Source organism: Cebidichthys violaceus, unplaced genomic scaffold (genome assembly GCF_023349555.1).
Source record: "Cebidichthys violaceus isolate CVI_PGR_0920_01 unplaced genomic scaffold, fCebVio1.0.p SCAF_31, whole genome shotgun sequence".
NCBI classification, from domain to species: domain Eukaryota; kingdom Metazoa; phylum Chordata; class Actinopteri; order Perciformes; family Stichaeidae; genus Cebidichthys; species Cebidichthys violaceus.
The window spans coordinates 851,717-866,844 of record NW_027176495.1 but is presented as its reverse complement, the minus strand read 5'-3'; the positions used below and the strand labels follow the sequence as shown (position 1 = coordinate 866,844).

At 42.7% G+C, this 15,128-nt stretch overlaps 3 protein-coding genes and 1 non-coding gene across 4 annotated transcripts in view; 1 reads left to right on the top strand and 3 right to left on the bottom strand.

Annotated features, from left to right (window-relative positions):
* Nucleotides 1–2,982: 2,982 nt before the first annotated feature.
* trnal-uaa (transfer RNA leucine (anticodon UAA)) lies at nucleotides 2,983–3,065 on the bottom strand. The gene has a single exon. It is a non-coding gene; the product is annotated as a tRNA-Leu (tRNA).
* A 1,078-nt stretch (nucleotides 3,066–4,143) lies between these two features.
* LOC137882367 (syntaxin-11-like) lies at nucleotides 4,144–6,386 on the bottom strand. Its single transcript, XM_068724645.1, has 2 exons — nucleotides 6,215–6,386; nucleotides 4,144–5,372 (listed from the first exon to the last, which is right to left on the bottom strand). Exon 2 carries the CDS (start codon nucleotides 5,364–5,366, stop codon nucleotides 4,464–4,466), a length of 903 nt encoding a protein of 300 aa, XP_068580746.1. The 5' UTR covers nucleotides 5,367–5,372; nucleotides 6,215–6,386; the 3' UTR covers nucleotides 4,144–4,463.
* Nucleotides 6,387–7,271: 885 nt separating this feature from the next.
* LOC137882346 (syntaxin-11-like) lies at nucleotides 7,272–10,082 on the bottom strand. Its single transcript, XM_068724609.1, has 2 exons — nucleotides 9,877–10,082; nucleotides 7,272–8,966 (listed from the first exon to the last, which is right to left on the bottom strand). The coding sequence occupies exon 2, from the start codon at nucleotides 8,853–8,855 to the stop codon at nucleotides 7,959–7,961; it is 897 nt and encodes a 298-aa protein (XP_068580710.1). The 5' UTR covers nucleotides 8,856–8,966; nucleotides 9,877–10,082; the 3' UTR covers nucleotides 7,272–7,958.
* Nucleotides 10,083–12,150: 2,068 nt separating this feature from the next.
* Nucleotides 12,151–15,128, top strand: part of mthfd1l (methylenetetrahydrofolate dehydrogenase (NADP+ dependent) 1 like) — a 31,704-nt gene continuing 28,726 nt past the window's right edge. The window contains exons 1-5 of the mRNA XM_068724668.1: nucleotides 12,151–12,411; nucleotides 13,384–13,468; nucleotides 13,735–13,785; nucleotides 13,903–13,956; nucleotides 14,449–14,573. Coding sequence (XP_068580769.1) covers nucleotides 12,176–12,411; nucleotides 13,384–13,468; nucleotides 13,735–13,785; nucleotides 13,903–13,956; nucleotides 14,449–14,573 — 551 coding nt within the window. The 5' untranslated portion in view covers nucleotides 12,151–12,175. The remainder of the gene's footprint in view (nucleotides 12,412–13,383; nucleotides 13,469–13,734; nucleotides 13,786–13,902; nucleotides 13,957–14,448; nucleotides 14,574–15,128) is intronic.

Here is a 15,128-nt window from a genome sequence, read left to right as displayed (position 1 = left end):
CTCCAGAGAGTTAGCTAAACACAGCGGAAATGCCGGAACAGGTTCTTCAAAGTAAAAGTGCCTGAAGACGGTCTAACATGACAATCACTTGGAAGTCATTCCAATTGGTAATTGTTGTTTCCTGTTGTCTTCGGGGATATAATTGAGCAATTTTTGTTTACACTTTTTCACCTTGGTAAAGCAACGATAAGTTCCCATTGCAGCTTCCAACATAAACAGGTACCATGTATAACATGTTAAATACTTTACATGGCATATATTATGACTGTAACAACTTAAGTAATGATTACATTCGCTGCATATTTCTGTTTCACTCTCGATAGTCATCGGTTCAGGAGGATACTCCGTTAAAGTTGCGTCAACTACATTTATTGTGAAGGTTTCCACCGGAGCCACAGTGTTCACTCGGGGCGGCTTCACGCTCATCTCGAGTTTTTTTTTCCCCCTCTGGCTGTAAAAGTTTTCCTGACGCGGAGATGGAAACATGGCGCGGTGGGCGTCACGTGACGTAGCATCAACGAAATCAGTGGTTCCCACTGGGAAACGCAACACTTTACAAGAAGCTTTAACTGTGGAATAATACCTGGAATGTTTATTAGGCCGCGGGTCTTTAAAACCTTTCCACGCAAAGGCCCCACAGCTTTCTTAAATTGACTATTTACACAAAGCCATTTGGTCCAAGATATTTGGTAAATTGCAATATACCACATGTGTAATATGACACAGATTATTTGATTCACTACACTATTGCATTGGTGAGAGTAAGTCCTACATTCAAAAGCGTTTAGGAGAATCTATTAGCAGAACTGGAATAAAACAACACAACGATTATTCATTTCAGGGGATTATACACTTTGAAAACATATTCATATTATATTAAATTTCAGCCAATGGGATAGATAGAATACTAGACACTGTTCCTTTAAGCAAAAGTGCTGCAATATTGTCAGCAAAACGTAGTTAAAGCATCAAAAATGTACTTCAGCATTTCATTATATACTACTTTATTGGAATATGATTATTGATATATTAACAGGCCATGTTTAAGTTAATTTGAGCTACCTTATATTCACTGTTGGGTCAGCTACTTTACTCTATAACTGATCATGTGTTCTATGTACATGAGTAGGTCATTCTGTGGAACCATGTTTTCTTCTAAAATGTGATGAAGCAGGCGACAAGAAATAAGTATAATTACGTCAAAGGTGTATGGTATAGTTCTGCATGTATTCTAGTTTCAGTCAATTCACTTCCCTTTCGGTAACGCTGTAACACAAATGTTCATATCACACACAAAAAAATGTCTTCCTTAAAAAATCCACTCCATTTAATTTTAGAGTTACGGTGCTCAAAAACATAAAACACTTCACTCAATGACAATAAACTTTATTTATATAGCGCCTTTCATACATGACATGCAAACAAAAACAAAAAAAAAAAGAGCAGACAGTTAAAATGAGGAGGGAAGTAACCACTTAAAATAATAACAGTAGCAGTATTTATTACCATAATGATAATAATAGCAACAGATACTATCATTACAATAAACCCTTTCACCTCCTCTTATCTCAGGTTTCACTTTATTGTACTGAGTGATGCGTCGGCCTGAAATGTATATATAAAAGAGGGGACTGAACAATGGAGTCAGGCCCATTACAACGAGTCTCTGAGGCTTTGGGGATGCAGAGATGTTGATCATCCATTGTAAGGCCCCCCCCCCCTCCCTCCTCTCGGCTGTCAGGGCTCTTTTTTTGTGGGCGCTTCCTCGCACAGCTCAAAGGAAAAAGCTCAAGTTCACAAAGCAGTGCTCTCTTAGGCCTCGCACACCTATCAAGTGACAGCGTATAAATTGAGCAGTGAGTAAAAGAGGGAGACAGGTGAGAGTGCTCACCTGTGGTTCACTGACGCGTCGAAATAGATTATTGAGTGAAATAAGGACATCTTAGGTACTCCAGATATGGCACATCTACCACAATGTGTCACATAACTGCTACACATGTTTACATTCATTGTTCGTGAGCACTGCAGTGCAAAAGACCTCGTTGGGAAAGTTTCCGAAAAGGCTTATTTTCCATCCACACCTCTTGGATGTGACTACAGTGCGACAAACGTTTTGAATACTACTTTAAAAGAGCTACAGCTATTTGTGTTTCGTGAAGCTTTTCCTGTGGCAGATGCAGATGACTGGGTTTCCATGAGCCCCGAGGCATCGCCCTTTGCTGTAAAATTACAGGGGTTAGAGTGTGTGTAGGCCTTCGATGAGCCAATGTCTGGACTCCAGCCCAGAGACGACAAGACAAGGGTTAGAGTGCCCTCTGCTGCCCCAAAAGGTGCAACTACTCCTAAAGGCCGCATGTAACCTGGAGGACTTGACTGAACAAATACAGCATGGAACGACAGATATTCATAAATGCATGAACACGTTCAACTTAGTTGGAATTAATTTGGTATCATCACACAGACATATTCACCAAAATGTGCCGAATGTATGGATACTTTACCTGTGCACACCAGTAGGAGGTGGGCTTGTATTGTAGTGCTCGTGATTATTCAGCTTTATTGTACCATCAGTACTACTTTCTTGCCAATCTTGACTAATGAAAATAGAGATGAAACGATTTGCAATCGCTTCAATGAAAGTGGACTAGTAAGAAAAACGGAAAAGAGTTAAAGGGCAGTTAAAGCGCCTTCGTTGATCACAGTAGAGAATGAATAATTACAATATCACAACAGAGGAGCAGTCTTTTCATTCATGTGTTCATTTTTGTCACGTCACCACGATCTATGGATAGTAACATCCTTACTATTTCATGTCTTGCATGCCATTGTCTCTGACGCGCCATTCCTTCCATAACGTTACATCCTCCTCCTTACCTGTACTAGGTGTGAACTGTTTTATTACGTCACTTTGGGTGCGTCTTTATCGGACACGCTCTCTATTGAGAATGTCAACATGCTGCAGGAGACGTCACCAAAAACATATACCAGGAGTGGGGTTCGAACCCACGCGGACATATGTCCATTGGATCTTAAGTCCAACGCCTTAACCACTCGGCCATCCTGGTGTATACACCGCGTATGGACTCATTACGTGGATATAAACTTCCTCCGAGGATGTTTGACTATTGCTATTATATTTTCAAACGCTTACGGAGCTGGCAATGCAACCGTTGTTACAATAATCCAACATCGACAATGTCTCTTCCTTAGAGCTAGGTTGCTAGCGCAGCTAGCAGCTAGCATGTAAGGTGGGAAACTGGAGCGAACTTGCTCATGTCACGCTCGTTGACAACTAGCAAGCTACAAGCCTAGCATGTGCCCTGAAATGTCCCTATAACGTCACCTCGTTAAGCTCCATATTGTTTGTGGTTTACAATATCATGAATATCGTGTTTTATGTAATAGTCAAACATGGCGAACAATGTGATTTCTGTTAGGGCGCACAGCTATCCCGTTACCTGTCCATGGAGAAGGCTGATGAAGACACGCCAACTTATAACAGGACTAGTGGTCACATTCAGTTCTACCGTGTTTTACTTTGCACAACCAGTGAAGCACGAATGTATGTGAACTAGTTGGCTATTGGCGATGATTTACACGTGAAGCATGAAATATGATCGGTGATATTCACTATGTACTTTTCGCAAAACAAACTTCCAGCGGCAATTCAACACCTGTAAACCAAGGAGAAATATAGCTAGCATCAAAAATGTGTACACAGTTTTCCCTCACTAACAGATGTTCTTTCACAGTTTTTATTTGTGTCTTTCAGATGACTTCACATGATATCAGATACAGTTGTGCAGCTCCTGCTCTTCAGTCTGGCAGTGGAGTGTGCATTAGGTAGCTTTGCTGTATCAGCTGCACTAGAGAAAGGCCAAGGCGGTGAGCTTCCAGACCCTGTATTTGAGAAAAGGTTGGACTGGTGATTAATCTTGATGCACCTTTGCTTGGCTGGGCTGGTTTACAAGCCACTTGAGGTTAAATGAAATGTCCAGATGCAGTAAGCTGCAATGACTGCAGGTATATCTCAGACTTAAAGCTGAGATAACGCTGATTTAAAGCCCTACAGAGTGTGATTTTTTTTTTTTTATTATTATACATATCTGGCAATATAACTGACAAGTAACAGAAGAGCCACAATGCTGAGCGGATTTTTATTAAAGTCAAGTTTCAACACAATGAGTACTCTGACCCGAATAAAAAGAAGTTATTTTAGTGTAGATTACATTTTAGACAGCTGGTAACTCCAAACCTTGAACAATTTTTAAGCCTCATTACAGAAATACAGCGCGCTGCTCTTTAACAGCAAAACTGTTTCTCTTGCTTGTAAAGTCTCAGTTTATCATGAATCCAACATATTGTATAACATCTCTTTTCAGCTTATCACTACTTTTTACACAGGTAAATGTTTATTTAATTTGTCAATCATCCATAAAAATTGCATACATTTAAAATAAGCCCTAAATGAGTTGGCTCTGTCTCCAACAGGGTAGACAGGGACAACATTGTCGAAGAGGATTCTTCCTCTTGTACTGCAGGGCCCTCTTGATGTTAACGTTGATTTTCTCAGTATATTCCTGTGTGCAACACACCGTCGCCTCGATGTTATTAACCATGGATCCCTGCTCCTCCACCAGCACGGCCATGTCCAGGAACAGGTCATGGACCGCCTTCAGCCGGACCTCCAGCTCCACCAGCTCCTTGTGTCTGCCTTTGAGCTCGCACATCGCCCAGCGGGACGAGCATGCACCTGGGGTCTGCATGCTCTGGGACAGCTCTGCCCATCCCTCGCCACCTTTGTCCACCATCACGTCCAGCTGGTCGTCTGTGATTTCAGTCCCTATTATGGAGGCCTGCCTCTGGATCCTCCGCCTGCAGGTGTTCCTCTGCATCTCCTCTGCCTCATTGTAGTCACTCATGGCCTCTTGGAAGAAACGGGACAGTGTGTCATACTGTGTCCGGGCAATGCGACCAACAGCAGAGTTGGGACCTTCTTTTTCCACTAGCTGGCTGCTCTCCTTCCCCAGGGCCTGAAGGCGGATGTACAGAGCCCCCCCGTGTTGCTGGATCCCCCTGGCAATCGAGTCGGAGTCCTTTTTGAGTAGGGTGAGACGCCGCACAGAGCTGCCAAAGCGTTCGTTATTTATCCTCAGACGCTCCACCTCTAAGCGGAGCAAGGAGATATCCTTGCGTATGGAGTAGGCCTCCCTCAGGATGTCGTCAATGTCGGAGGTGTTCTCAAACATCACCGCCTGCTGAGACAGAGTCCCCTTGTCCACATCATACTCGGGGCAATAAAACTCTGCCTCGTCGTCCTCCTGCTCCTCACTAATGGTCTGCAGCCTCTCCAGCATGTCCCGCATTTTTGCCTGAGAGGCCAGAGCAAAGGAAGACGTCGGTTATTGTGCAAATAGATCAAATTCATAATGCAAAATTATCATCGCAATGGCGTTCTACATGTTGGGCTGTAGGCACCCTCATTATGGTATAATCCTCCTCAAATTGATGGCATACGGTGTTCCCCTTTAAAATAAAAACATGACAAACATTGAGTACCTAGATGACAGCATGTACAGAGTCATAGTTCATACAGGGAAACTACACCACCCATGCAAAGCCAACATGTCAGTGTCATACAGCTACAGCAACAGTGACTGGTCACTTTATCTGATGTAGGTTTTCGTTCTGTGGTGAACAACAACAATGACAGTCAAAGCTCTAAGACATTCTTTTTTCAAACCAGGAACAAGGAAGACGTTATCTTTTTGAAAAACAGACATTTCCTTTGACAGTGGGGTTAAAGCCAAAGATACTGTTGAGAAAGAGAGAGAGAGAGAGAGAGAGAGCGATAATATATATATTATATATATATATTTAAGTATTTCTTCAGTACATTAATTTAGTCAATCACACGCTGCACAAAATGTTCAAAACTCTGGTGCTTGCATAAATCTCTGAGATTGTTTATTTCATACAGTCCAAGTCGGGAACACAGAAAAGCCATTTCCTCATGCCACATTAGTACAAAAATCTATATTTCAAAAAGCGGTCACAATGTATGATAAAACAATTCATCTTCTTGATAGTCACTGAACCAGCTCATTCTTTCTGCGCTGATTAGATCCAATTATCCACTTGTCTCCAGGTGCCTCTGCTCCACATTTCACCTCAGAAAATGAATTAAATATAATTCACCTTTAAAGCGCCTTACCTCTTTGTGACCGGCTCCCACAGAAATCAGAAAGCAAGTAAATCTCCTTCAAAGTGTGTCAGGCCGGTTTATTTGGTCCAAGGCGCTTTGAAAACACATCTTTTTTATTCTGCCAAAGGAAGTAGTCTTGTCTGCTTCGTGTTCAGCGTGTGTGTGTGTGTGTGTGTGTGTGTGTGTGTGTGTGTGAGACTGCCGCCCCTACCCAGGTGACAGACGAGGGCCTTCCCACTGCAACACACGCCAGACTTCCTTGAAGGAAGACGCAGAATAGTTTTTGGTTCATTTTCCCGTCACTTCAGGGAGCAGGGTGGATTAAGTAAGACAATATTCCTGTCAAATGATCCAGGACAAACGTTAACAAGGAAGTTACTGGAGAAATTTGAGGAATTAGACTTCAAGGTGATCATGGTTAAAAAAAAGAAAGCTCCTTAATGAAACTGCTCACAACAAGGTGTGTGGATTATAGTGAGTAACCGGGTCAGGATTTTCTGGAAAGAGACGTCACTGTTGAGTTTTTCACATGTTTTTCTTTTTGTCGTTTTGAGCATCACAAGCTGAGTGTCATATAGTCTCATTATATCGGAGAGAAGGAAGACATCTCTACTGACAGTACCTCCGAAACAAAACACGTCAGAACAACATAGATCGATATACAGCACTACTTGTATAAGGAAAAACATGCATTTTGGATTTTGGGCTGAACTTTCCCTTTAACTATTTGACAGCACTACACTGGACTAATGCAACACGAGCTGCCTTATGTTTGGCAAGTGATGACTCCTGTGTAAGGAGATGTGTGTGTGTGTGTGTGTGTCTGAGGTGACGCTGAGGTGGGAGGACTCTGGATCGTCCAGAAGGTCCAGGTCTTTATGTAGAACCTGAAACATGCCAGGTATTAAATGTGTCACACGTGTGATTGAGCTGTTGCAACCCGACACTTTCAGCGCTGCTCCTTGTGACTGAAAACTTGAATTGAGAAAATGTGTTTGTGCATACCAAATGCAACTTTAATCAACAGGTTAATTTCATGTTTAACAAGAATAAAGCCACACTCACGTTGATTTTAATATAACCGTTTATGTAATATACATGACACCACGAAAGAAAGGTAATATAGTCATAAGATAGCAGTGAAAAGTAACAGATTAGATCAGTAACACATCACATCCGCTTCTGGTGTCATATGAGACGGGGGATTTTTAAGAATGTCAATGGCTGGTTACGTTCAACCAAACCGATTTTATAATTGTGTGTAGTATTGTGGAGAATATGTATCTAAACAAGAACCACTAAACTGTACAATTTCTTTGTTTGTTTATTTTTATTGTGCTTTTTACATGAAGTCATTCATTGAATGACTTCATGTACATTTTATATAATTGTGGAAAATCAGCAGGCTACAAAAACGTAAAGGATATTTTCTTTGACACCTGATGGGGGATGAATTGTGATTTGCGACACCGGTCATCAATGGATCACTTTTATACAATTTTAAAATACTTTACCCTCGTCTCTCAATCCAGACACATAGTTTTAACCTTTCTATGAAAACCTTTATTTCGCTTCCTGGAAAGATATTACACAATACCTCTACCGGCCATGTTGACAATGACTTTGTGACAATAAGAAGTTATTCTAATGACACAGAAAATGCTTATTGTCCTTTAGATTTCCCCCTGATCTTTGTCTGGACAGCACATTGCACATTCTTCTGTCCCTCTACCGTCTCCGTGCCGTACAGGCATCAGTCGACACATGGGAAACAGCTGCAAAACATCTTTTTGAAGGGGTTGTTCTTGTTGTGACGTTTGGCCCTGCCGAGTTTGACGAGGGCCTCCTGAATGCCCTCGTCGGTTTTCTGAACGTTGGTTTGGATGGTGGTCAGCATGGTGCCCTGCTCCTCCACCAGCAGGGCGACGTCCAGGAAGATCTCATGGACGCCACTGATGCGGGTCTCCAGGTCCACCAACTCTTGGTGACGTTTCTCAACCTGACACAGAGCTGAGCGAGCGGTTTTGCCTTCAGCCATAATGTTGTCATTAAAGATGTTCCACTGACCTTTCTCAATCATCTCCTCCACCTCCTCTCCCGTCACCTCACGTCCCACTACCTCCATTTGCCTCTGGATCTGGGCTTTACAGTTCTCCCGATGGTTCATCTCGGCCTCATTGTACTCAAACATGGCGTCGCGGAAGCCGTTGCTGAGGCAAGCGTACTGGGTTCTGGCAATGCGCGTGACGGCAGAATTTGAGCCGTGTTCTCCTTCTAGCTTGCGGGCGGAGCCGTCCATTTCCCGCAGACGTGCCAGCACGCTCTCGGCCCGAGCCTTTATGTCAGCACCAATAGCGTTGGAGTCCTTTTTGATAATGCTCATGGTGGTGACGCCCTTGACCATGCGAGAGTTCTGCTCGCGAAGCCTTTTAATCTCCACACGGATGAGCTGGATCTCCCTGTGGATGTCCTGCGACTGGGAAAAGATCCCCTCCAGAGCAGGGCTGTTGTCGAACACCACCGCCTCATGGGACAGCTCCTCCTCCGTGTCCACGTTGCTTAAGGTGTCGGAGACAGTGGAGTCCGCGTACTCCATCTGCTCCACATGGTCAGTGGACATTTCCTGCAGGTTGCTCAGTCTGTCCCTCATGGTTGGGCTGGAGAATAAGCGAAGGCTACAGACTTCAAGAAGATGATCTCTGTCCGGTTAGCTCTCTTCTAACACACATCGGTAAAGGTGACTCATTCAAAGATGGCTGACCTGAAGGAGCAAACAACAGCAAATCTTTAGATTCACAGCTCATGAATTCAACCTTTTTTTTCCATTGTACATGGCTCGATAAAGCAAAAAGGGACACAGATGACAGTCAAGATCCAAACAGAAAACATTTGGAAGTTTAAACACACCCAGTGTCTCATTTAAGCCGGCATACCTGTTTACAAGTTGTTTCCTTCCTCAGATGTCATCCACCCAGCACTGGCCTAACAGGTTCTCCAAAGAATAATCAAACGTGTTGCTCCTCACCAGACTAGTTCTTTTACTTTGTGATCTGTCTGCAGTCTTTCTCTAGACAGGCGTTTTGACTTTGTAATCGAACTGGAGCATAAGAGTCAGCAGATAAGGGAAAATCTTGGATCTCCAGTTTGAGTAATACTATAAAATAAACACTTCCTCTGGTGACATCATTAGACGGCTTTTCAAAACGCTACTCGACCAAAAGTTCCCAAACTTCACGTACTCCTACCTGATGGTGTCTTTTCCTATTTCAGCTGGGAATAATAGTATTTATGTATGATCAAAACAGGCTTTAATCAAGTTAAAATCTAATGTATAATTAGGATTTCAACATTAAGAAACATTGACTCAAGTGCTCCAGGTCATCAGGTCGGAAGTCATTATTGTTACAGTGCTCAATACTCCAGAAAAACACTACTTTTATATTAATTATTCAGATGATATCCAGCTGCTCAGTCTCACGGTTAAAATATTATCAGAATGAATGCAGGCATGGTGTGGGTACCTACAGTTAGGGCTTTATGTATGGTAAAATATATAAAAACTGATGTTTTAAGAAGATAAATGAATGTTTAGTTCATATATAAATATATATATATATATACTCCAGATATATAGGTGAATCCTTCTACAAGCCCAAAGGAAAGCTCCTTACCTGTTGTGCTCTGATGTCCACAGATATCAAACGTTGTCCTTTAATGTGAGGCGACCGTAGAGCCGCAGCAACCATGCTACACTTGACTGCTCCGGACTGTGAGCAGGAACAAAGGGCCCTGTGCGTAATTGCAGCTATCTTTGGAGCCCAAACTGGTATTCAGCTGTGGTTTAGTTAGGGTGGTGCATTGCGCCACGCCGTGCGACTGTGACTGCCGCGACTTCAGGAATGAAACCCGGTCGGTTTGTCCTTTGGGGTGGCGCTGCATCTCAGGAGCGTCAATTGGATAGGACGAGGTGTGTGTGGGAGCAGCTGGTGTGTATAAACCGAGTGAGTGGCAATTTGAACTCGCAGGCCTCTTTATTCTAATAAAACGGTATCTTTAATAAAACGTAATGGGAAGCCCAGTACGAGTGGTTTTCAAGGGAGTCTCAAATGCGACAATCAGCAACTTTGTCCCTTGAACAACAGCCGCCATGGAAGGACTTCTGTCTGCCTTTGGATGAGAGTGACACCAACACATTCTCGCCAATGCGTCAAATAACGCGGCCCGCGTGTTGAGCTGGATTGACGTTAAGGTTTTCCCAGCCACACCCAAATGACTCCCACTTGCTCATAATGGTGCGTGTGTGCGTGCGCGTGCATGTGAGAGAGAGGAAGTGAGTTAGCCACAGACAGACACACCGCACTGTACTGTTGGCCAAATATGACACGCTTTGTTTATTATTGTTCCACTGAGGCAAATTTGAAAATAACGGACGTTTGCTTAGATATTAGTCTAGTGTATGACATCATTTAGATATAGTGGTTTTGGGTCAGGGGCCAGACAGGGTGGCACCGTTTCAAATTATGGTTAATAGGTGATTATGATTGCAGCAGGAAGTTGTGCATCATCCCTGTAACCCCAGCAGAATCGTGATAATAATACAGTGGGGAATGCCTTTTGTTCTCTTTCCATATTAATGTAGCGATTATTTAAATCGTATTGGGAATGTCTTGTTTGTTTTACTTCCCTTGGTGTATGGACACACATAATGTGTCACCTTTGTGTAAACCCCGAACAAAGTTAAACTTAGGGTTTACTCACTACCAATCAATCAGCTGACTGGTCAACTGCATTCTATTGATTCCAATGTGACCGATTTGCAGCCGATGTTTTTTGACTGTTATGTGCGTCCATTGAACTGTAAGTATGTTAAGCCTCTTGTTAATGTGCTTAAGAGCAATTGAGTGCCTGCAGTGTAGAGCCTGTGCTTTAATGTTGCTACATTTAATGTGCCTCTTTTCTGTCGTTTATCATTTGGAAACTTGTTGTATTGCTGAATTCACATGTAGTCTTTAAGGTTGGTATAAGCAGTCAATAGGCAGTTAAGTGCATGACATTAACTTCCTTTTAATGACCTAATGATTGGGTGAAATGGCTTCTTACGTTGTTCCTCTCACACACACACACACACACACACACACACACACACACACACACACACACACACACACACACACAAATACAAACTTAAACCTGTCAAGCCACACTCATCCTCTTTCTTTTACAGCGACAACACTTGAAGACCTTCTTTAAACACCAGTGTTTCCAAATATTTCTTCCATACAGGTTCTGTGGTGGTCCTAGATGAGCTGAGACATAATTCACTTTGGTGTTATTCCTCATGCACAGCTTGTCATATGCAGAAATGTCCCTATAATAGGCTATGTACCCTATAGGTCTATAGATTATCTACTTTTTTCGCGTCATTTTTGAACCCATGTGGCCTAAGCTGACCTCGCCTCTGTGTAAATATAGCACGTGAACGTCCCTTTTTCTGAGGCCGCCGCTTGTTTGTGTACCTCTGCATTTCGAATAGACGTTTCCATGGTCGCTGGTGGAAAACACAACACAGGACGTGTGCCAAAAATGTTTCACTTCTTTCCGTCTTTTAACAACAGCCGAACTTTAGAAGTGACAGGAAAGGCAAATACGCATTACATTATGTAGGCAAATTTATAATGAAATCATTACATTATCAAAATGTTGCTGAACAATAATACTACACATCCACATTTCCGCGCCCCAAAGTCAGCTTATTAACATGCGGCGTCACATTAAAAGGGTTGTTCGTGTATGCCATCCTCTGAGTGTTCAAATTTCCGACTGCCCCTGAAGACAGCGTACCTCCATCAGTACCCTGTTGTCACTTCAACTTGTATTTGTGTTTCCCCGCCGGAGGTTGAATCCTTTGCTTAACCACCTCAAGACCAACCAAGGACAGAGTTGGACGCCACAACGTAAGAAGAAACGGCCATGAAGTTGTCTATAATTCGCAGTGCGTGTGGCAGCCTTCGGACACATCCAGCCGGTCCAGGAAGCAGAGTCGGCGGCTTGTCGCGGAGATGCCCACCGGTGGGTCCTGCCAACAACCGGTTGATTCTCCGGGCAGCGAGCGCTACGAGCAGCGGCGGTACCAACCCAAAACTAGCCGTCAACTTTGGGAAACAGTCCCGAAAGGATGATGGGTTTGGATGCGACCGTTCTTTGAGGTGAGCGCGTTGTATGTGACCAAACATTTCGCTACTAAGTAACTGTTTTCTGTGTGTTTTTAACCGGAAATAAAACTACCGTGTAGCATCTCGATACATTTATAATCGGTAAGTATTTCCTGTCTCTGAGGCGTTTTTACGCTCACTAGCCTAGCAGTCAGTTCCGCACGTGTCCCCGACATCATCAGATGGACTCCAGCCAGCTGATGTAACTTTTCTCCGCTGTTGCCAAACACACAATGGTAGAATGTGTGTGAATTCACAGCGAATACATCTTAAAAAACCACGTGTGGATGAATGGATCGTGCTGTAGAGTTTCACTGTAACGTTATTGGACATGAAGCATCACCACCATCTCTGTGTGTTTGCATAGTGTTTACGGGCTGTTAGGAATTAAACTATATTTATATTTTTATATATGACGTTACTTTATACCATAATCTCAATGTGAAGCACATTTGATCGGAGATAGCTGGAAGTGAATTTGATCGAGACAATGTTTACACTTTGGACAAGAATATAGGTCAGTGTGTTAACCGGATACGTTTACGTATTAGCCCCTCCCACACCTTATTACACGCGCTGTAACACTCGTGGTCAATGGGTGGAACCTCACAATTAGTATTTTATTTTATATTTTTTTAAAAGTAGTCGGAATGTGATATTTTTGAACTGCAACAAATATAGCCAAATCACTCTCTTTCCAATTATCTATCGGATTATTGTTTTATTTGAATTTGGCAAGTGAGAGAATTTGAGGCATAATTCACAATTACGTTGTTCACCCTTCCTCCCCAGTTAGCTCACAAACACAGAATAAACTATTCTAAATGTTGTCTCCTTTTCTGTTGGTTTTTCCACAATCTTACCTGACGGGTGTCTTTGGCTTAATTAAGGTGTGTGTTTCACGTGATTTTGAAAACCTAAATAGAAGACTAAACCATTTCTAAACCAGTTTATTTTCTCTCACAGCGAGGTGCTTCAGAGCACCAAGGAGGCAATAGCGGCTCTGCAGAGAAGAAATCCAACCGTCCAACCTTTGCTCGCCATTATACAGGTAGTGTACGCAAAAAAACAACAACAAATAACCATGTAGGATTTGAGTTTCCTGTTGTAGAATCAAAGAGTGTGTAAACACATGTGCAAGTTACAAGTGTGTGGAAGGTTGCCTTGAAATATTGTCAAACTTACCATGGCATAGTTGTGCTTAATTTACCTTCTTTTTTTTTTAACCTGAGGTGTATCTGTTTCTACTGAAGCCATTGAAGATGCTTGTGTTATCAAGTGTGTGTGTTTTCTCATTATGCAAATGTGATCTCAAAGGCAGGTGAAGATGACAGCGTGTTGGAGATCAGTAAGAAAATTGCAGGAAGGGTAAGTTCCTGTCTTGCTGTTTTCTATATGTGAATTTTTAACCATGTTTTTTGTTTGTATTTTTCACAAATCTACCCAATAATTCAAGCAGTCAACCCTCCTTGTGTTTGTCCACAGGTTGGCTTAAACATCACACACATTTGTCTGGCAAAGGAGTGCAGTGAAGATGAAGTAAGTGAAGCTGACACGCACACATTTGGTTACTTTCCCCGAGCGCATTACGACAAGAATCGCTCTCCCCGCCCCCTCATTAATTAGCAAGTCGGTGCATGGTTTGCCGTTCCCCTTGCTTGTTTGTCAGTGCAGCGTGGCGGATGTAGTAAACATCAAGGTAATAAGTGCCTCTCGTGGCCTCCTAAATTGACTTAGTCACTCCTTAGGGCTCTGTTCATTTATTTATTTTTTTACTTCATGGTATTTTCCAAAATGTTGTTTCTGAGAATGCGATGCAGCCTCTCAGCTGTGGCTCTCTTTGCCCTTATTGAAGGGATCCATATAGAAAGGAGGATCCCTGTGAGCGGCCTTTCAGCTGAGATGACCGGATGAATTACTTTACATTTTTCTGTCGGCAAGATGTCACTATTGCACCAATGACTTATAGATACTTTCTTTGTGTGTGTGTGTGTGTGTGTGTGTGTTTTGTCTTTGTGTGACTGCTCTTAGATCGTAGAAGAGCTGCTGAAGCTCAATGAAGACCCCAGGGTGCACGGAGTCCACCTTCACCTCCCCCCTGCTTCCCTCACCAGTCGAGTGTTGAACGCGCTGAAACCTGAGAAGGACGTAGATGGGTAAAGACCGCTAGCGCTAGCTAACTAGGATCATAGCATATCAGACTGCTGAGCTTTCTGTTCTCACACAGACAGATACTCATAGTGAAGAGCATGTCTCTTCCAAATAGCCAAATGTCTTTTGTTGATTTTCCATGTGTTGTTGTTGTATTGCATTGGTAGTCCCTTAGACGTGACCTGACATGTTGTTTAATGTGTCAGCTGTAGCCTTTTTTTTTTTATGCAGCAGTCTGCCAGGTATCAGCTGTGCTGTAAATGTATTTACTCACATGGTACACTAAACTAGAGAGGGGCTGCTCACAATCAAGACTCGTGACTTCAGCACTTAAGTGAATGAGGAAAATGTGCGAGGCACCCTTCACAATCAGCACAAATTGAACCGCACTGGTTGAACCGAGAGGGAAATAAATACATTTGAACTATTCGGTCCTTTTGCTTTACTGCAGCAAAGCTTCTTTTGTTTATTTTTTTGTGTTTTGATAAAACAGTTTTTGACCTGTAATCATCCTAAATCTCTCTTCAATAATAGATCTATACTTTTGAAATGGTGCTCAG